General features: G+C 28.0%; 1 protein-coding gene across 4 annotated transcripts in view; it reads left to right on the top strand.

Moving 5' to 3' along the window:
- The window catches only part of LOC100203133 (exocyst complex component 2), a 62035-nt gene that overhangs the window by 29603 nt on the left and 10471 nt on the right, over positions 1-21961 (top strand). Inside the window, exons 9-19 of one of the 4 annotated variants that reach the window (XM_065820325.1) lie at positions 2319-2421; positions 2527-2639; positions 4900-4947; positions 5469-5510; positions 13650-13703; positions 14030-14148; positions 14550-14591; positions 14881-15023; positions 16513-16634; positions 16710-16783; positions 18323-18397. In XM_065820325.1, coding sequence (XP_065676397.1) covers positions 2319-2421; positions 2527-2639; positions 4900-4947; positions 5469-5510; positions 13650-13703; positions 14030-14148; positions 14550-14591; positions 14881-15023; positions 16513-16634; positions 16710-16783; positions 18323-18397 — 935 coding nt within the window. Of the gene's footprint in view, positions 1-2318; positions 2422-2526; positions 2640-4899; positions 4948-5468; positions 5511-13649; positions 13704-14029; positions 14152-14549; positions 14592-14880; positions 15024-16512; positions 16635-16709; positions 16788-18322; positions 18398-21961 lie in introns of all 4 variants that reach the window. The other 3 variants (XM_065820326.1, XM_065820323.1, XM_065820324.1) reach the window with 3 other exon arrangements.

Genomic DNA, 21961 nt, shown 5'->3' with positions numbered 1-21961 from the left:
AAAAGTTTTCCGTGGAAGCAAGTTATTATGCAAGGCCTACAAGCCATACTTTAGCGTGCCGGTTTGGAACCAAGACAAATCTTGGGCACCGCATTTCACATGCAAATATTGCAAGAAAACACTTGAAGGTAAGCGTAAACTGAACAGTTGCTTCTTGCATAGATGTATTTTAATTTATTTTCATAAAATTTCAATGCTTTAGATCTAGTTCATTTCAAGGAGTTGTAATTTACAAAGTTTTGTCATAAGTTGTATACTGTAGGCAAATACATTCCATCTTGAAATCGTTTTATATTTTGAAATTTCCTGTCTTCAAGTTATTATAGTTCTTATGTATTATTATGTGCTATGTTACAGGCTTGTAGATGAAGTTTGCTATCCCCGAATTTGGTAAGAGCTGACGAACCATCAACTACTACTTCTGCATAGTAAACCCAAAAAATCGTAGCACCAACAAAAATGCCTTTCAGATTATTTATCTAGACATACCTTCTTCCATCGCCCCAGTACCACACATCTCCAATCTGCCTGTTCCAACTCATCCTAGGCGGTATCTACCATCTTTAGGAGACAGCAGCAAGTCAGATAGCAAGGCAGATCCTGGAGATATGGACTACAAATCTGCAAATGAAGTTTAGGATAGAAAGCAATTTTTGTTTTTACCTATTCATAATGTTGAAAATAAAAAAAAGTCTGTATATTTTTACAAAAAAGTGAGCTTTCTTTGTGCTATTGTCATGTAAGTAAAGTTTGTGCTTAATGCGGTAGTGGTGTAGTGGTAAAGCGCTCGCTTCATAAGCGGGAGGTTCCGAGTTCGATCCCCACCACGTCCCTGGTAGTACCGCGCTTAACTTGTTTCTCCGCGCAGCGGCCTTGTTTGTCAAGGTTCGTGTTTTGGAGTTATAGAGTTGAGAGAGGGTTATAACCACTATTAAGTAGCCTCCTCATCTGTAGTGGTTTTATCGGCCTTGAGGAGGTGAATAACAAAAAAAAAAGTCATTTTTCACATACTTTAGACATAAGCAATTGAAGTATAACACTAGAAAGCCAGGAACAAAAATTGTGTTACATAATGATATTTATTGTTACTAAGTGCTATTTGATATTGTAAATTTTATACTCGCTTATTTTGTGCCAGCAGTATTTTATACCATTTTTAAAACTATTTGTTGCTAATTTGGCAGCTAGAAGAGATAAGGTAGCTGCGTCACATTTACAAGCGTTCAAGATTTGTACTGTTCTTTCATTTTTTTAATTATCTTTTCTCTTGTGCAATTTTTTTTATTTTACCTATGCATGCACTTATTACATCAATAAGCAAAAAGAGCAACTTATTCCGTCTTGTTTCAACACAAGGTATTATAATCATTTGTTCTTGATTTATTTTTTCTGTCCACTTAACATGTAGGTATTATTTTTTTCACTTAAAACAAGTCTTACTACTCTTCTGGATATCTATCCTTTCAGACTTTCACTCTACAAATTTACACTCAGCAATCTGTAGGTAATCTACATATGATAGTGGTGTAGTAGTAGAGTGTGCTTCATAAGCTGGAGGTTTCGAGTTTGATCCCCACCACGTCCCTGGTAGTTCCGTGCTCAACTTGTTTATCCACATAATGGCCTTGTTCCTCAAGGTTTTTGCTTCAGAGTTCAGAGAGGGTTAAAACCACAATTAAGTAACCTCCTTGTCTATAGTGGTCTTCTTAGCCTTAGAGAGGTGATTTTACATTGAAAAAAAATCTGTTTTTCGTATCAATTTTTTCATATCAATCTAACTGGCTTTGTTGGTTACCTGTATTCAATCGTTTGTTAGTTACCTGTATTCAATCATTTGTTAGTTACCTGTATTCAATCATTTGTTAGTTACCTGTATTCAATCATTTGTTAGTTACCTGTATTCAATTATTGTCCCTAAAATATTATTTTCTTATTACTTCTTTATTTATATTGGCGTTATGTATAATGACGCTATGTATAACAGCCCTCATAATTATAAAAAATGAGTTCAGCAATAATTTGCCAACCTTGATCTGTTAGTAGTCAGCATCAGGTCGGCAAAAAAAATTTGATACAAAGGTTTTACCATAAAACATAGAAACTTAGGTCGGTGATTTTTTGCCAACCTCAAGCACTTCTAGGTTGGCATTGCCGAATGTCGACCTTAATTCCTAAGGCTGGTATTAATATTCTATTTTCTAGCTAAAGAGTTATCATTACATTTCTAAGTTAAAGTATGAAGCAAAGTATGATTTCAGTTTAATAATTTTTCTAATAAATTAATAAAATATTTATAAGTTAATTAATTTTTATGAAAGCATTGGCTGAAGTTGACAAGAAAGTTGCAACCTTCTCGCAAAATTTAAAACACAAACTTTTCGATTTTCCTACACCCATTGAAGAACAAAAGAAAATTATCAGGTATCAACAGCTTCCTAATTTACACATTTTGATTTGAATATTTTTATACTTACATTTAATTTAATTATAGCTGATGTAATCATATTTAATATAATTATATTTAAGGTATTTAAATGACCTTGATTATCCTGGCAATGCTGGTCTAGAGTGTATCAATAAACAGGCTTTGTGGATCAAATCAATGCTGCTTGATTGTCAGCTTGAGCATCAAAATCATGGTTTTCTTTTATTTATTTTCTTATATATATATATACAATTATATATATATATATATATATATATATATATATATATATATATATATATATATATATATATATATATATATATATATATATATATATATATATATATATTATATATATATATATATATATATATATATATATATATATATATATATATATATATATATATATATATATATATATATATATATTTAAACATTTATTTAAAAATGTATTCTACAAAATAGAGTGCTCAATGTTCTTAAAAGAACAGAGCAGTTATAAATTAGTAGAAAATCACTTAAAAATTTTTTTCATGTGTTTCATCAATAAAGACTCATCAGAAATGAAAGATCAAATTAAAAAAGAAAGAAAAACATTACTTTATAGAAAAACCTTACTTTATTTTAATAAGGAAAAAGAAAAACATACATGACTGCTTTGATGTAACAATGGGCAGTTATGGCGGAGCAGAGATTTGTGAATTTGTTGGACAACACATATTAGATAAAGTAAAATAATCAATATAAATGATTTAAGCCTTTATCGTGACGATGGTTTAATAGTAATGCGTAAAAAATCTGGTCCACAGCTCGATAAAATTAGAAAAGATATAAAATTTTTTACAAATATTGGCTTTCAAATCGAAATAAACATAAATTTAAAAATTGTAAACTTTCTTGATGTCACATTTAACTTCTCTGAAAATTCATATAAGCCTTTCAAAAGACCAAACAATGAATTATTGTATATTAATATTAACTCAAATCATCCACCCCAAATTCTAAAACAAACTCCAATTTCAATTAATAACAGGCTAAACCAAAACTCCTCCAATGAAAATGTATTCAATTCCTCTAAACGAATATTTGAAGATGCCCTTAAAAAAAGTGGTTTTGAAAATTTTGAGTTAAAATTTGACCCTGAAAAAAAGAATATAAAAAAGCGAAATAGAACTAGAAATGTAATTTGGTTCAACCCCCCATATAGCAAAAATGTTTCCACTAACATAGGAAAAGTGTTTTTAAAATTAATCGATAAGCATTTCCGGCCTCTAATAAGTTACTTAAAATTTTTATTCGAATTACAATTAAAGTTAGCTACAGTTGTACAAAAAATATGGAAAGAATTATAAAAGGTCACAATATTGCTTTGTTAAACAAAAAAGAAACCCTAAATGAAAAAACTACAGAAAATTGTAATTGTAAACAAAACAATTGTCCAATGAGTGGAAGTTGTTTACCAGAAAATGTGGTATATAAATGTTGTTTCCTCGAAGAATGTACCGGATAAGCAATTGATTGGCATAACAGAGGGTGAATGGAAAATACGTTTTGATGAGTCTTTATTGATGAAACACAATGTAAAATGAGAAAAATTTTTGTTTAAGTGATTTTCTACTAATTTATATATATGTATATATATATTTATATATATATATATATATATATATATATATATATATATTATATATATATATATATATATATATATATATATATATATATATTTATATATATTATGTATACATATTATATATATATATATGTATATATATATTTTATATATATATATATATATATATATATATATATATATATATATATATATATATATATATAAAATATATATATACATACATACTATAGAAGATATAGACTTGCATTTGCTGACTTTTTATGCAGGCCTAAATCCATATGGTTTTTTTGAAGAAAAAAAAATAGTGAAAATAATTTATTGTTGCTTCAACCCAAACTCTAAATTATTTTAGCAGCAACATCCTTGCATGTCCTTCCTATATCTGTCAATGTATGTACTGAGAAGCCTGGCAGCTTCTTATTTGATTACTAAGTCACTGGCTAAGTCACTAGTCACTATCTAAGTATTGCTTTTTTTATGTAAATATAACTTTAGATTGTATCAATAGAGTTAATAAGAAAGCATTTGAAGAAATAATATAGTTTTACAACTTTCTGTTCTAATCACATTAAATAATGGGGAACGGTACATATTTTTAACTACAAAATATAGTGATATGTATATGTAATTATGTACACATATACTTAGGTAAACGTGTATACTGAAATTTTAATCAAAATAACTTTTTTTGTGTCAGATTTGTATATCAATTTTTTTATTTGTGCCAGTATACATATACCTTTACACAGTTAATACATATGTAAAATATATGACTTTTTTGCTTTAAAATTTTTTATACTACAATATTCAATGTCAATTCTTTTTTTTTTAGAAAAAGCAAGTCAATCTGAGGTTCGATCTTCTGAATCTTCAATAAAATGTGATTGTTTATTCTATAATATTTTATATGTTTATGTGTATATAGGATTTTTCAACATCTTGATTTTGTTAAAATGTCATATATTAACAAGCATCTCTTATTACCCCCCAAATGTAAGTACTTTCAGCATTCTTGAAAAAGCATACTTAATACAAACTTAAAACCAAAAAAAAGTGCTTATATTAAACTTAAAAAACCTCTCAGCATAAAAAGTAAAAAAAACTGATTGTTTGGTACTCAAAACATCAACAAAAAAAATACAAAATTGTTGACCTTAAGTATACAAAAAATGTTGACTTTACGCTACTATCTCTTGAAATAAAGTTTTAATTTATACTCACTATACTCATTTTAAATTTATATTAAAGTTTACATTATTTTAGTTAATATTTTTTACATTTTAAATGTAAAATATGTTTTTAAAAGTTGTTAACTATTTAGATATATTGAATGATTTTTTCAATGCTTTTTTTTTATTGCATAATTTTTTGATTTTTTGTATAAATTTATTTTTCAATTAGCACACAAAAAGAATAGTAGCGATGTCACTGAACTTTTTTCAAGTAAGTTTTTTTTTTAAAGTTATTTAAATAACATAAAGAAAAAAAATATTTAAATAACATACTTTTTTAACAAGGCAAGAGATTTTTGTATAATTTTTGTATAATTTTTGTAAACAGAATTGGCCAAATCATTAGAAACACTGTTTAAAAAATGAAAAAATGTGTTTATTATTAGATTTCAATGCTCTACCTTTTTTATGTCTATGTTTTTTAAATTGTTTGTGTTCTCAGTTTAGTTTAAAGTTGTTTGACTGAAAAATAAGTCTTTTTAGAAAATAATTGACTTTTTGACTAGCTAAATTACTTAAAATTGAATAAAATGGGTAAATTAATAGATTTAACTCCATGAAAGGTTCCAGCAGTGAAAAAACTGATTGAGGTTCGAGCAGTGAAAACATTGATTAAGGATCAGTGCTACAGTGAGAGGGAGATTACTGAGATTATCTAAGTAGTGATCTATTATACTTTATTTTTTTAATTAGTACAAAGAATTGATAATTTTATAATTAGTTCAAAGAATAAACTTTAATAATTAATACAAAGAATGGACTTTAATTTTTAGATAAAACTTAAATATTTTGTATTCATTTTTAGTATCATTTCATTATAAAAAAAGTTTTTACTTGCACTACATGTATGAATTAAACTAATCTCTTTTTTGAATGTTGTGCTTAGTTACATGTACATACAGCACGGTAGTTACATATACATACAGTACAGTACTTCTTTTGCTGCTGTAAATGCACTTATACATTTGGCTTACTGTAATAGCAAATCCTGAGAAATATATTCCTTGCATTGTTTTATTATTGTAGGTGTACTAGAATGATTAGAAAAAAATTGGTATGCTTTAAGTGTCCTCGCTGTTTGTTAGATGACAAAGCAACAAAGCTCTTTTTCTGGAATGTGCAGCAGCAGCACTAAGCTAAATGTGGATGTTGGCAAAATTAGCTTTGCGAGGCCCTTTAAATAAAACAAAAACTAACAATTGACAGATGACTTAAATGGTTGCAAGTTATATATATCAGGAAAGCAAGATAAAGGAAGCGAATTCTAAAGAACTGAGGTTCGAGGGAAAAAACTAGACGATCAAGAGTTTTGGGAGCACTTAAGAACATTCACAAGAAAAACATGAGATTTAATTGAATGATGAGTAACAAAAGAATGAATTTTAGTAGATGGCACAAGAGATGCTAGATCTTTAAAGAAGCAACATTACGACGATGTGATAATGGTTGGAGGTTGGCTGCAAAAGCAAGTCCAACTATGTTTACAATGTGTTATTGCACCTTGTCTAAAAGAGAAAGGGCATTATTAGAAGATTCACCCCAGATATGGCAACAGTATTCCATACAAGACTGGATTGGAGATTGATAGAGATAGAGAATAGAATCCAAAGTAAGAGCTCGATAAAGAGATGCAACCTTAGCAGATGCTAATTTTGCCTTAGCAGATGCTAATTTTAATTTCAACCTTAGCAGATGCTAATTTTGCTACTGATTTGATATATGGTTTCCAAGAATGATTGGAAGTAAGAGTTAATCCTAGAAGATGAAGAGTGGATGACTCATCGAGTACATTGCCGTTTATAATTATAGGAAGATCTAAATTATTGCAATAACGATTGACTGTTTTATCTGAATTGAAGTGCACCAGCCACTGTGAGCCCCATGCTGTAGCAGAAGTGAGATCCTTTTCAAGCTCAAATGCCCCTCCAAGCAATCAGAGATTGTTGGCTTCTTATCATGACAAGAATTGATGGTAGTATCATCAGCAAACAATGCCACCTTTGATGTGAGAATATCATTAATGAAGATTGTTAATGTAAATTAAAAAGAGAAGATCGTTAATGTAAATTAAAAAGAGAAGATCGTTAATGTAAATTAAAAAGAGAAGATCGTTAATGTAAATTTAAAAGAGAAGATCGTTAATGTAAATTAAAAAGAGAAGATCGTTAATGTAAATTAAAAAGAGAAGATCGTTAATGTAAATTAAAAAGAGTATAGGGCCAAGGATTGAACTTTTATACTAAAATTAGAAAGGAAGGATTCAATAATCTCAAAGATGTTACCAGATACACCATAAGAAGAAAGCTTATGGAGAAGACCAGCATTCCAAACTTTATCAAAAGCTTTAAAAATGTCAAGAGTGATGGCCTTAACCTCTCCACCTTTTTTTTTTTAATTAATATTTAATGTACGATAAAAGCTATCGGTTATTACTGTTAGCAAATCAGCTGTAGAACGAGAAGATCCAAATCCATATTGATGATCAGAAAGTAAGTTATTAGATTCAAGATGAGAAATTAAGTGTTTCGTAATTAAAGATTCAAAAACCTTGCTTATGATAGGAAGAAGACTAATGGGACGGTATTTAGATAAATCAGATTGCTCTCTAGAATTTTTGAAGATAGGGATAACAGATGCTGGTTTCCAGCAGGCTGGAAAATTAGGCTCTGATAAACACTTGTTGAATAGTTTTGAAAGTATAGACGACAGCTCCGGAGAACACTTCTGAAAGATGTTAACAGGTATGTTAACGTCTTTCAGAAGTGTCCGGGCCACAAGCTGTAGAAGAGTCTAAGCAGGAAATCACTTTAGATACAGAAGCTGGATTAATATGAGTGTCAATCAATGGATCAACCTGTTTGTTGGCTATATCAGGTAGACCGCAACTAATGGAATCAAGAGATGATATTGATGAAAAGTTCTTAGCAAACAATTCAGCTTTGTCTTTAGGTGAGGTGACAAAGTCTACACCATACAAGAGAGGTGGAATAACAGATTTGCTCTTATTATTGATACTATTAAAGATTCTCCAGAAGTTATGAGAGCCTAATTTTTGTGATGAAATACAAGATTTCATGACCTGAGAATAGAAAAAACCTTTTTACAATGGTTTCTAGCAGTGATAAACAGACGTCTGTTTTCTGGAGAATTGTTTTGCTGATAGATATGAAAGTAACGGTTTCGATTGGCAATCGCAGTAGCACAATGTGAAGAAAACCATGGAGGAGAGTGAGGCTTGACCAGGAATCGTCGAGAGGGAATGAAAGATTCCTTGCCAGCCTGAATCCACAAAGTTATGTACGAAGCACATTTGTTGACACGAAGACAAAAGATTTCTACCCAAGGGCCATCACGAAGAAAATCACAAAAGAATGCCAGTCAGCTTCAAGGTAGTTGTAAGAGGTATGATGATAGTGGGATTCTGATGATGAAGAAGAATGAGATATTAGTTTTAGAGAGATCAAAATGTGATCAGAAGCACCTAAGGATGAATGTGGAGAAACTGAGCGCTGACTAGGATCAGAAACAAGATATAAGTCGAGTAGAGAAGGTAAATGATTTGGATTGTCTGAAAAGTGAGTTGGAAAGTTGATTATTTGAGTTAGGGATTGAGAAAGGCAAAAGTTGTGGGCTTTAATGCCTGCAGAGTCACTGATACTAGTGCCAAGTCATTCAGTGTGATGAGCTTTAAAGTCACTGACAACAACAATATGGTTTAATGGATAAAGAGAGAGGGCTTGGTCAATATGATCAAAAATAGCATCAAAAAGAGTGCAGTCTTGAGATGAAGGAGAGCGTTATAGAACAAAGAGAAAGGTGATAGAGTGAAGTAGTGCTAAATGAAAGCACATATAAGAATAGTCTGTGGATTCAAACCTAGTTTCAGGATGAATGGGTGAATTATTACAAATGTAAATGCCCAGACCAAGCATGTGACTATTTGAGAACTTTGCAAGAGAGTTCACCAGACCTAGTCACAAGCATGTGACTAGGTCTGGTGAACTTTGGAAGAGATAAGACTCAACAGAAGAAAAGTTACTTCGAAGACCACGAATATTAGTGAATGATAGGTTTAGAGAACTTGGTAATGATGATGGTTTTTTGTGTTTTATAGTTTTTGGTACTTTATTCATTTTTAAATTTGTTAAAGAACTTGACTCAAAGCATAGTTTGTACTCAGTACACTGTTTAATAGCCCAAGCAATTGTCTTATTACTACTAAAAAACCCCAAGCTGTAACAAAGGGCTCCAAATGTGGCCTTGACAATGCAACTACTAATAAACCCTAAGCTGTAACAAAGGGCTCCAAATGTGGCCTTGACAATGCACACCATAAGTACAAACGGGGACACCGTCCATGCGCACTGTTAATACTTTGATATTTTTCAGCTGTTGTTGGAATCAGCCTCTCTGAAAGCTACCACAGAGTTCGGGAGACCTGACTACCAGCTGGTCTCAGAATCATAAAACTGAGTTTTAGAGCTGTACCCTCATTAGGAGATATTAGAATGAGTTGTCTAGTCATAAAAAAAGAGACACAAGCAAAACCCCTGCATTGAGTCAAGAAGATACAGCATTCAACATCCTAAACTGGAAACAATATATTAAAAATACATTTGCGCCAGTCTAATAGATGAAGAAGGGGTGCGAGGCTGGTCAACGTATAGAATCTGTTTACCCCTTAAGTCTTTGCCTTGGAGGCCCTCTACAAGACAGTAGCCGGATGCATTTAACATCTGCTCAAGATGAGTATTTTTATGGAGACTTTACTCAACCAAGAGCCCTAAGGCAGCGGGTGTTTTAAGTCGGAGTTGGCATTTCCTAACCTTTGCCTAAAAAGGCGCATCCTACAAGGTAGCAGGACATGAAGCAGATTGATTAAGTTACATGTTTTTAGTAGCAGGAGAACCTGTCCTGACAGTCATATATTATATGTTACTTTCAAATATTAACAGGGAAATATGGACAGGGAAATAAAGAGGTTATGCTAGTTCTTATATGGTTGTGCAAGCTCTCGTATATAAACTTAATTTTGATATAAGTATTTAATTGTTTTAATTATAAGTATTTACACTTAAACTTCACTATAATTTATAATTTTCATTATAAATTATAGTGAAGTTTAGGAGTAGCATATGAGTTTTATTGTTAATCATGATATGAATTAATAACAAAAATTACACCCAAAAACACAATTAAAAAAGGCAAACTTTTTGGCTTTTAGCCAAATGTTGTATCTTTTTAAAATTTTTAAAATTTAAAACGCTGTATCTTTTTAAAATTGTGTCATAACTAACTCAAGTGGCTATTTCAACTTTAATTGATTTCAAATTCAAATATTTATCAATCTTTCAAACAAATTATACCAATAATTTTGAGATTTCCCAATCAATCTCTCATTATCCTCATCTATTGTTTTTCCATGTTTGATTTATATAAAATTCCATCTATTTAGCTGTGCACTCCATGTGTTCTTGATTTTTTTATGTCTATGCAATATCTGACTCATATATTTCCAGTCACAACATCCTTCTTTTACCATCTGAGTCTGTGTATGTGAAAAAAGTCTACAAGGAAAGCAATATACTTTATCAATTTTAGACAAGGAGTAAACTAGCCATCTGCTGTGCTGATTTTCATTGTTAATCAGTTTTCACATAAAATGAACTTTAGAAAATGTTATTTTCGTATTTAGGGGAAACTTTCATCAGATTTCTCTAGATTTTGTTGGGGACTGTTTTGAATTAAGTCATGACGCTGAGAGTTCATTGTTGGAAACGTTCATTTTCCTGCAATTAAGTTTATAAATGAATTGCCTAAATGAATTACTTGCTTTTGATTTACTGAGTCACAAGTCTTATCACTTTTCAAATCATTACTGCGTTCAAACTCTTGGGTCTTAGTTGATACATTTGATTCTGAGATTTGATTGGTTCGTTTTCAGAAACCAAAGAAACTTGGCCAAGAGATTCATCAGAGGACTCTGGAGCAGTAACGGTTGAAAAGGGTTGTTTAAGAAATGTCATCATAATAGAACTTAGCTTGGTTTGATTTCTCTGTTTCAGTCTTTCTTTTTCTTTTCTATGCATCAGGTTCGCATTTTCTTCCTATATCTCTGTTTCTTGTTGGTTTTCCAGACATGATTTTTGAGTGAATTGGCATGAATTTTAAGTTTTGATTTTAATTTTTTTTTATGGTAGTAACTTTAGGTCAAGATAGTAATAAAAAAAGCAGAAAATTTTATATTTACTTGTGTAATTAATTAAATAATGAGTTAAATTTTTATTTATAACAGTTTGTAATATTCACTTACTTTATTATTGTTAAAGATGTTTGTGGTAAATACGTAACCTTGACAGCGATTTGAATTCAAATGTGTTAGAGTATGACTCAAATAATTATATCCGATATATCGGATCATTTTCCAATATTTATTGCAGCTCAAAAATGTAACCTTGCAAAAAACTCGCAAAAAGTGAAAATAACTAAGTGAATCATAAATGATGTTTTTATTGAACTTTTTACTCAGTCTTTATCTTCTAAAAATTAAAAAAATATATTCCAAATAAAAGCACTAACAAAGCATATGACAATTTTCGTCAAATATTTCAAAAATATTGCAGTAATGCAATTCCGGAGATAACAAAAATTATTAAATCTAAAATGTATTTGAACCCATGGATATCTATCCGAATATTAAAATCATCAAAAAAGAAACAACGTTTGGCGAGCTAGTTATAAATTGTTCAAAGAAAATGTATTATTTAAACCAATTACTGAAATTCAAAGACAAAACTCAGAAAACCTGGAGTCTCATTAAAGAGCTAATTGGTTAATAATTGTCTTCCTAAAATTATAAACTTTAATGGCGTTGATACTTAATCAAAAATTACATAAACATTTAATCATGTTTTTGTTAGTGTAGGATCTAAGGATGGCTCTTTTACTTATTTCGATGTTAATACGCAAATTACTTTTTAACTTAAATTATAAAACATAACACATATTGAAATATATAATTTACTTACATTTAAAATTTTTTTTTTTTTTTTTACATAATTTATATAACGTGTAAAACTTAGTTACTTAAGTTTAGTTCAATTACACTATATTTAATATTTAAATTATAACTTAATAAACCTAACTAACTTAATAAAAAAACTTTTTTTATTTAGTTAATTAAAAAAAGTTCAAATTCGTTTCTCAGCTTTTATAATTGTTTTACTGATAATTTGGCGCATATCACATGTTGTAACAGAATATCACATGTTGTAACAGAATATCACATGTTGTAACAGAATATCACATGTTGTAACAGAATATCACATGTTGTAACAGAATATCACATGTTGAAACAGAATAAAAATATAATAGAATGAGACAATTGAATCTTTTATTGATTGAAACCATTTACACTTGAATATTAACGTTCCTTGTTACAATTGAATCATTTACAATTGAATTTTTTAAAGTCAAATTTTTAAAATTAAATCATTAAAACTTGTTTCAGTCAAATAATATAGAATCTCCATCTGAAACCAATTCTTCTAAAGCAAAATCTTCTTAATTCAAATTTGTTAATTAAATGAAAATAAAATTTTGATTAATTAAATTAATATAATAATAAAAAAAAATAAAAAATAAAAATTTGATTAATTTGTTAATCAAATGAAAATAAGGCGACAAATAAGCGTATTTTTGTCCAGAAAAACAAAACAAGAAATGTAAAAATATTATCAGTTATAATTAATATATAATAGGCAAATTTTCAATAAAATTTGCAAGTCCCCTTTAAGCGCAAGGCTGTTGGCATTTTCTGACGCCTAACCCCGCCACTGCCGTCATGCATTCCACTTTCGTTATGGTTTGGGAAAATCAAGGTTCATGCTATCTGCTCATTATGAATGGGACCATGGGCCAAGACCAATACATTGAAATCCTGTGGTCTAGACTGCTATCCAAAATGGCTGCTACCCAAAATGGCTTTCTCTAATGGCAATGGACTCTACATGTAAGACAGGGCTCCTTTTCATGTGTCATAAACACTTTCATCACTTTGCTTAGCTGGACAAGAAAATCAATTTTTTCCAAATTTAATGCTTTAACCAGATCTGTATATGTAAAAGTTGTGTTCGTTGTATATATGTAAAAATCATAATTATTTATGCTATGGTTTGTACTGGCTTTTTTTACAAAATGTTTTTTTTCTGACTATTAAGAACAACTTGATGAGTATCAATAAAAATTTGAAGTGTTAAAATGTTTAAATGTAAAATTAATGTTATCTATAACCTAGAAGTAAATGTATTACATATTACTTATCTGTTGTTGCTTCAATTTTTTCTTTCAGAAAGTTCTAAAAATCAACTTCCAGAAAGTTTAAAAAGAATACATTCTGTTTCAAGTATGTCTTTAATTTATTATGATAATATTGATGATTATTCAGATAATGGTCATGGTTTGTGATAACTTATATAATGGTCATTGTTTTCGTCATTCCTATTGTCATCATGACCATCACAGTTATAATCACATTTGTTATAATGTGATGTGGTGATGATGATGATGATGATGATGATGATGATGATGATGATGATGATGATGATGATGATGATGATGATGATGATGATGATGATGATGATGATGATGATGATGATGATGATGATGATGATGATGATGATGATGATGATGATGATGATGATGATGATGGAAATTATTTGTATATTTAAGCTTATGAAGCTCCTCAATCTATTTTGATGGTGGAAGAGCTATGTGAACTTACATCACGACATGTATCTGATTTTTGGAACTTGGGTCAAGCATATTTAAGTAACCAATTGGGAGAAAAGGTAGTAAATAAATTTTCCAAATAAATATCACTTTTGGTTTAATTAAAAGAAATGGTAATAAATAGTTATGAGAACTGAGTAGTTAAAATCAAAATTGGTGGATGTTATTTAATTAAGTTAAAAATCAGCATCTTCAACATTTTAAACCCAATCTTTTTTATTTTTACCATAGAACCTAGTTTCTATATTATTATGTGCTAATACTAATTGGTTCCTAAAAATTAAAAAATGTATATATCATGTGAATTAAAGTTATTTCAATATTTTAAAAATGAACTTCTGTTTAGTTATTTATTTTAATATTATAATTAATTATTAATAAAAGTTTTATAAATAAAAAATTTAATTGTTTAATTGTTAATAAAAATTTCTTTAGATAAAAATACTTTTTATATTTTTAGAAAAATGTTGAAAAATCAAAGTTAGAAAAAGAAAAGTTTCAGGTTTTTTAAATTTAAATTCACGATAATTAGACCACGATAAATATTGGATCATAGTATCTATATCAAATAGTTTGATGTTGATGTTGCCATATACAAGTCATTGATTATTGCTGTCTTTCTAAGTAGTAAATATTTGTATGTGGTACATTTAGTTATTTTTTTGGTATTTGGTTCACCTGATACGTTATTGAAAACCTTAAATACGACTTTAATTTGATTTAATGTTTAAAACATATTTTTGAGCTGAAAATTTTAGAATTTTATTATTTTGTTGGATTTTCATAATTAGGAGACTGTCAAAGATGTTATTATAGTGTTTTGTGAAATGGTGTACTCAGTTTTACTTCCAGACAATGATTTAGAAGCGGATGGAAAGGTGTTTAAGTTTGTTCTTTTAATTCCATGGTTACCTAGTACTTTGCAAGCAGTAAAGTAAGAATTTTTCAAAAATTTATTTTTATTTTTTGAAATTGTTTTAGTAACAAAAAATGTTTTTTTTCATAGATTTTAGTTAAAATATCTTATTGTACATTAGTAGAAATTTGTTGCGTATATGTCATGATTGAGACTTTATTAATGATGGTTTGAAAAAAAATTATGGTTTGAAACTTAATAAAGAAAAATTCAATAAGCCCACTCTGCTACTCCAGAAGGTACTACTTTGACACAAAAAAAAATGCATGTAGCTAGTTAAAACTTAAAAAATTAATTTTAACAAGTAAAAGTCTTTTTTGATATATTTATTTTTTTGCTATTAACATATACAGCCAGATTGAAAAAAATTGAAAATATATTGTGCAAAGGGGTTTAAACCCTTGCAAAACAATTGATAGCACACTAAACCACTCAGCTATCAAAGTTATGCATGTTAAAGGCCAACTAACCATTTTATAAATCTCTTATAAGCTCTACATATGCAGGAAAGGTGGGTATGTTAACTTTTGCGTATCTTAAAGCAACTTTTTTTTAATGAAATGTTTTACTGGAAAATATTAAAGTAAAAAAAGGATTAAGTATAGAACAATCAGTGTGGAACAGACAAGTATAGAAATGATCAGTTAGATAAAGACTCGTATTTTATGAGTCCGGACAAATTTAATACAGATCTGTTTAACTTGTAAAAACTATTTTTCAATCAACCAAAAATGTACTTTTATGAAATATATAAAAAATATTTTATAGCTTTTGAATAAATAATTTGAAACATCATTAAAGAGAAATATTATCATTTATTATACCTTATATCTTATAATATATTATATCTTAAAATATGTTCAAAAAAATTAAAATTTTAAATTAAATTATTATTTGGCTTTGAGTGCAAGGTAAATCTCAATATTTTGTAAAAATTTTTTTCTAATGCGATCATAATGGTCTAAAGTTTTTTTTTAGATTGTTGCGTATCCTAGTTTTTTCATAATTTTTGTTTAAATTAAAAAAAGATTTTGCAATCAGTTAAATAAAGACTCGTTTAATAAACAATATTTAATAAACAAAAGATTCAGTAAAATGGCAAATAAATGCTGTAAATCAAAATTAAGGATATGTTGCCACAATGCAATTATCATCAAAATCAATTTTCAATCAAAATGTAAACCTTGAAAATTTTAAAAGTAAAAATGTAAAACTTGATATAGTTTTTAATATTACATCATTTGAAGTTTACCTAAGTTATGTATTTGTGTACGCTTTTGTCCGCATTTTCTTATAAAAAAAGTGGTGTGACTCCTTGTTATTAATTTGGATTTAATGGCTGCCCTGAGTTTCATGTCAAATACGCACAAATGAGTAACAGCAGCGACAGTATTAAGTTCAATATTAAAGTATTATAAGATATTTAGTTTTTTGTTTTTAAATATATTTAGTTCTTCATTTATAAATATATTTAGATCAACATTATTTAGATTTATTTATTATTTAGATCAACACTAGATCGCTTGACTAAACTTGGTCTAACTTCAGATATAATTACACCTTTAAACAATCTAACTTCTACACTTATATCTGAATGTATAAGGAAAATTCTTTCGATAGCTATCCAAGGTTAGTATTTAATTTTTGTATTTTAAATATCAATTAAACTAAACACCATTGTTTGAAAACATTAATATTGAATAGATATCAATGAACTACATAAGCGTGAGCTTTGGGACTTGGACTCTAGTGAAGAATGTTATGGTACATCAAAACTGGCATGTTATACATTTTTAATTATTTTATTTTTCATTTATTAAAAACATATTTGGTTGATTTAAGTGGACACAGTGCTGCTAGCCCATATTAGCCGTCTAACTATTGCTAGTCCACTCTACCCATTCAACTCTTTTTTGTAATATATTTAGAAATATTAAATAAAGGAGGAATGATAAATTTGTTACAAAATTTATATTGGAGGAATAATAAATTTGTTGCATGGGAACAAGAGTTCAATGGGCTGCATGGACTAGTTGCATGGACTACTTGCATGGACTAGTAGCACACCGTTGGTTGTGGTGGTGGCATGTCCTTTAAATATAGTTCTTTAAAAAGTTTATTATGATATTTGTTGATGCTTTGCAACTAATTTTTTTTTCATCAATTTTCATCATAAATTGAAGACTCAAAGAAGTCAAAGTCTGGTAAATTTATAGTAATTTTTTGATAAATTGTTAGTTAAGAAAATATTTTATTGTTTTTAAAAAAGGAAAGAAACAAAAAATTTTTTGAGATTTAGAAATAGTTACCATAAAATGATGACTTTGCTGAGCAACATTAAATTTTATTTGATAGAGTAAGTGGTGATTTTCTCAAGAAGCAACTGTACTATTACTTTAGTATAACTTTAGACTTTCCTATTTGACCAACAATAGGACAAAGGCTCTAACTTGGCAGCTAGAGCAGGAGAGCAGGTCCAAAAAAAATAAAAAAAATTTTTACCCTGGTCTAAATGAAAGAGAGCCATTATTAAAACAATCAGTTTATATATGAAAACAGTATTCCATACAATGAAGAATTAAAATATTTTTAGGGACAGAGAATAGAATTGGGAGTAAGAAAATACTAATGAAGATTTAATACTAATGAACATTAATAACACAGGACCAAGGCTGGAATCTTGTGGTACCCCAGTTTTTACTGGAAATGAAAGGGAGTATTTTCCATTGAGGACAACTTTAATACTGCAGTTAAAAAGAAGATGTTTTGATAATTTTAAAAAACTTTTCCATATACATAATATGAAACAACCTTATGGAGTAGACCAGCATACCAGACTTTTTTCAAAAGCCTTTGATATATCAAGAGCCTTTAGGATAGTTTTGAGATCTGCCAGACTTTTAGTTTTTAATTTATATGAGGCGGCTGAAACCATATTAGTTACAAATTAATGACTAATTATCATTGGTGGAGTATTTCCACCAATAATAATAAAGTTTATTTTCCAGTAATATTGATGGGTAATGGTTAATAATTGAGCAACAAATATTTTAAAAAAGTCAATACAAAAAATCAAGTCAAATCAATAATATTATATATATTATAATTACTTATAATAGTTCACTATAATAAAGATAAAAGTATAAATTTACTAATGTTGACATAAATTAAATACTTTGATACTGTATTTTATACTATAAATAATGTAACAATATAAAATTAATAATAATAATAATAAAATTTTAGTTTTTAACTTTATTTATTTTAATGCAATATTTTTTATATAATTTTTTAAATATTTTTTATATACATTACAGCCAGCTATGTTTGAAAAAATTTCTACAGAAACTTTGCAGTTTGTACACGAGTTTATGATAGATACAAAAATTGAGGTAATGTGCTTAGTTTAACAATCAGGTGAGAAGATTTACTTAAGAATGAGTTGAAGGGGTTTGTCTTAAGATCAGTAGTGTAATTATAAATCTAAGGCTCTCCCCCCTCTCTCCAATAAAAAAGTAATGGAACCCTCCCCCTAAATTTTTCAAAAAGTTAGATTTAAAAATAAAGTATAGAAATAGTTTAATAACGGGTGAGGAGAAATTAGTTACACAAAAGTTAACTTAGTTTTGCTTGAAATCCATAATTTTATATTTTAGCATTCGAATGAAATTTGTATTTTTAAATATTCTAGGTTTATTTAAAAAAAAAAATTATTCAAAAAAAGATGTCAAACGGCAAAAAAAGAGCAGTTCTTCAAGATAATGTCAAAAGTTGTTTTGTAAAAAATCCAAAAGCTGAAGCTGCTAACCATTTTATTAAAGAAAGAATTAGTTGCAAAACAGATATAATTATATCAATTGACACCTTACAAGACAGTGTTTAAAAGTTACAAAAAATTCTGGACGCCCATCATCATGGACTCAAGAAAAAAGCAAAACTTTGCAGGTTGACCAACAATCAAAAGGGTGTAAGTCAAAGAAAACTTGCACGTAAATTCAACGTCGATCAAAAGAAAATTTGTTCACAATTGGCCAAAATGAACATTAAGTACCGTAAACTTGAAAAAACACCCAAATACAATGATAGACAGTGTCAAAGGGCACAAAAAAGAAGCCAAAAACTTGTAAATCACCTCTATAAAGAACAGAGTGTTTTAATTTTAGACGACGAAAAATACTTTTGCTTTGAGGGCAATGAAATGCCTGGAAACAGCAGATATTGCACGGACGACTAAGACAAATGTCCAGATAATGCTCGTTTTGCGGGAAAAGAAAAATTTTCAAAAAAAATCTTGTTTGGATAGCACTTTCTGAGCGCAGAATGTCAAAACCACTTTTTCGGTCAACAACATCGGCTGCAATAAAATCAAGCATTTATATCAAAGAATGCTTAGTGGACTTATACAAAAATATACAAAAAATATGTCACCAAACGAAATTAAAAAAAAAAAAAAAAGTAAATAAATAAAATAAAACAAAAAAACATTAATGCTAATGTATAAACGTAATTTGTGTAGTGATTAAGTAATAAATATCTCCTCAGAGTTGTGTCTATTATTACTGGCATTTCGATGAGGATCAGCACTTATAACTAGTTTATCCCATCAGACAAACATCATCGCCACTTATGCTTTACCTTGCGACTTACACCTATTCCATACTGCAGTAAAAAAGGATTCACTACAAATAGCCAAAACCCAACCACACCCAAATTTGTAAAACAATAATATTTTTTTGATGATATGATATAAAAAGTGTTGATCTACTGCACAATATAAATAAAAATAATTAAATAAATCACTTACCATACCACCGGTAGAAAAAACTAAGCACAATAAATTAAAATTAAAATAAAAACGCCAGAAACAAAACTAAAACAACTAAAGTGTGCAAACATAAAATTCTAATAAATTTTCCCCTAAGACCATTTAAACCACATAGGTACTTCCAGCACAAATAAACCAAAAACAATCAAATGGCAATATATCCTATTAAAAACCCTTTTAAAATTAAATAAAACACAATAGAGTCTTCAAAAAACTCTAACGCTGTCATAGAATGCTTAGAAGAACGACTTATACCATTCATCGATAAGTATCATCAAGACCTAAATTAGAATTTTTGGCCGGATTTAGCTAGTGCTCATAGGTCTAAATGCCATTTCCTGGATGGATAAAAATATCAATTTCTTGCCGGTTGATATGAACCCTCCTAATGTCCCCAAAACCCAGCCAATCGAAGACTTTTGGGGAGTATTGGCTCAGAATGTGTATGAGGGTATATGGGAGGCCAAATGTTCACAACAATTAATTGGGCGTATCAATGCATATTTAAAAAAATTGATGCAACATTTTTACAATTACTTATGAAGGGTATCAACACAAAATTGAGATTAATAGCCGACAAGGGAGTGCTTTTCGGTTTATAAAAAGTAATTTTGTTAAAATAAATATAGTATTAACTTAAAAAAAATATTTAAAAAAATTTTGCTTTTATTTCTTTAAAAATACGAGGCTTTGATTTTTGTGTAACTAATTTTTCCTCACCCATTATCATAGTTTCTCCTCACCTGTTAATTTAAATAATTACTGCAAATAGAAATAAATATAATTTGGTAACAAATACCCTCTCATAATACTGTTGCCAAAAAAAGATTTCTAGGAAAGTTAAAAAAGTTTGTTCACTTCTCTACAACTGTGTCATTTATAGCAAGGTTTAAGTTGTGACATTAATGTTGTTAATTTTTTTTTCTGAATGTCATTATTAAATGTCACTCATCACATTTGCACTGTCTTTGCACTATCCTTGACCACATCATTTTTTCAAGTTGATTTTGATAATTATTTAAATTGATTAAATAATTATAATAATTAATTAAATAATTATAATAATTAATTAAATAATTATAATAATTAATTAAATAATTATAATAATTAATTAAATAATTATAATAATTAATTAAATAATTATAATAATTAATTAAATAATTATAATAATTAATTAAATAATTATAATAATTAATTAAATAATTATAATAATTAATTAAATAATTATAATAATTAATTAAATAATTATAATAATTAATTAAATAATTATAATAATTAATTAAATAATTATAATAATTAATTAAATAATTATAATAATTAATTAAATAATTATAATAATTAATTAAATAATTATAATAATTAATTAAATAATTATAATAATTAATTAAATAATTATAATAATTAATTAAATAATTATAATAATTAATTAAATAATTATAATAATTAATTAAATAATTATAATAATTAATTAAATAATTATAATAATTAATTAAATAATTATAATAATTAATTAAATAATTATAATAATTAATTAAATAATTATTGATTAGTTAAGCCTACTGCTTGATGTTCTTTTATATTTTGAGTTAGGTCAAGAGAGACTTTACCAGGCTATTAGCATAATGTCTATTTTTTTACTTAACCCTTTCCTATCTCAAACTCTCAAATGCCATTGATAATTTTTGTCATTTTGAAATGACTAACATTATTCAGGATATGCTGCATCCAGAATTTTGGAATAACAGAGCCAAAATCGTAGTGCACAATCAAATTTATATGCATAATAATAATTTAATAATAAATGTTTATAACTTTGTATAAGATTTTTTCCAAATGGTTTTTCTGGAATACAATAATAAATCTTTTTGTGCTATCATCTACAAATTCATTTTTAAAAAATCCCATATCTGTTGTTAATGTATTTAATTCCTTTAATTTATTGGATTCTGTATCTGTTTTCTTTAACTTGCATTGCTATCATAAGAAAATATTATTATCATGCTATCGTAAGAAAATTATATTATTATGCTATTGTAAGAAATTATATAATCATGCTATCGTAAGAAAATTATATTATCATGCTATCGTAAGAAAGTTAATTTGTTAGAAGAAAGTTATACAGCAATACATA

This window comes from Hydra vulgaris, chromosome 15 (genome assembly GCF_038396675.1).
Source record: "Hydra vulgaris chromosome 15, alternate assembly HydraT2T_AEP".
In the NCBI taxonomy this organism is placed as follows: Eukaryota; Metazoa; Cnidaria; class Hydrozoa; order Anthoathecata; family Hydridae; genus Hydra; species Hydra vulgaris.
Note: the sequence above shows the minus strand (reverse complement) of the source record. Positions and strands in the feature narration are given on the sequence as shown.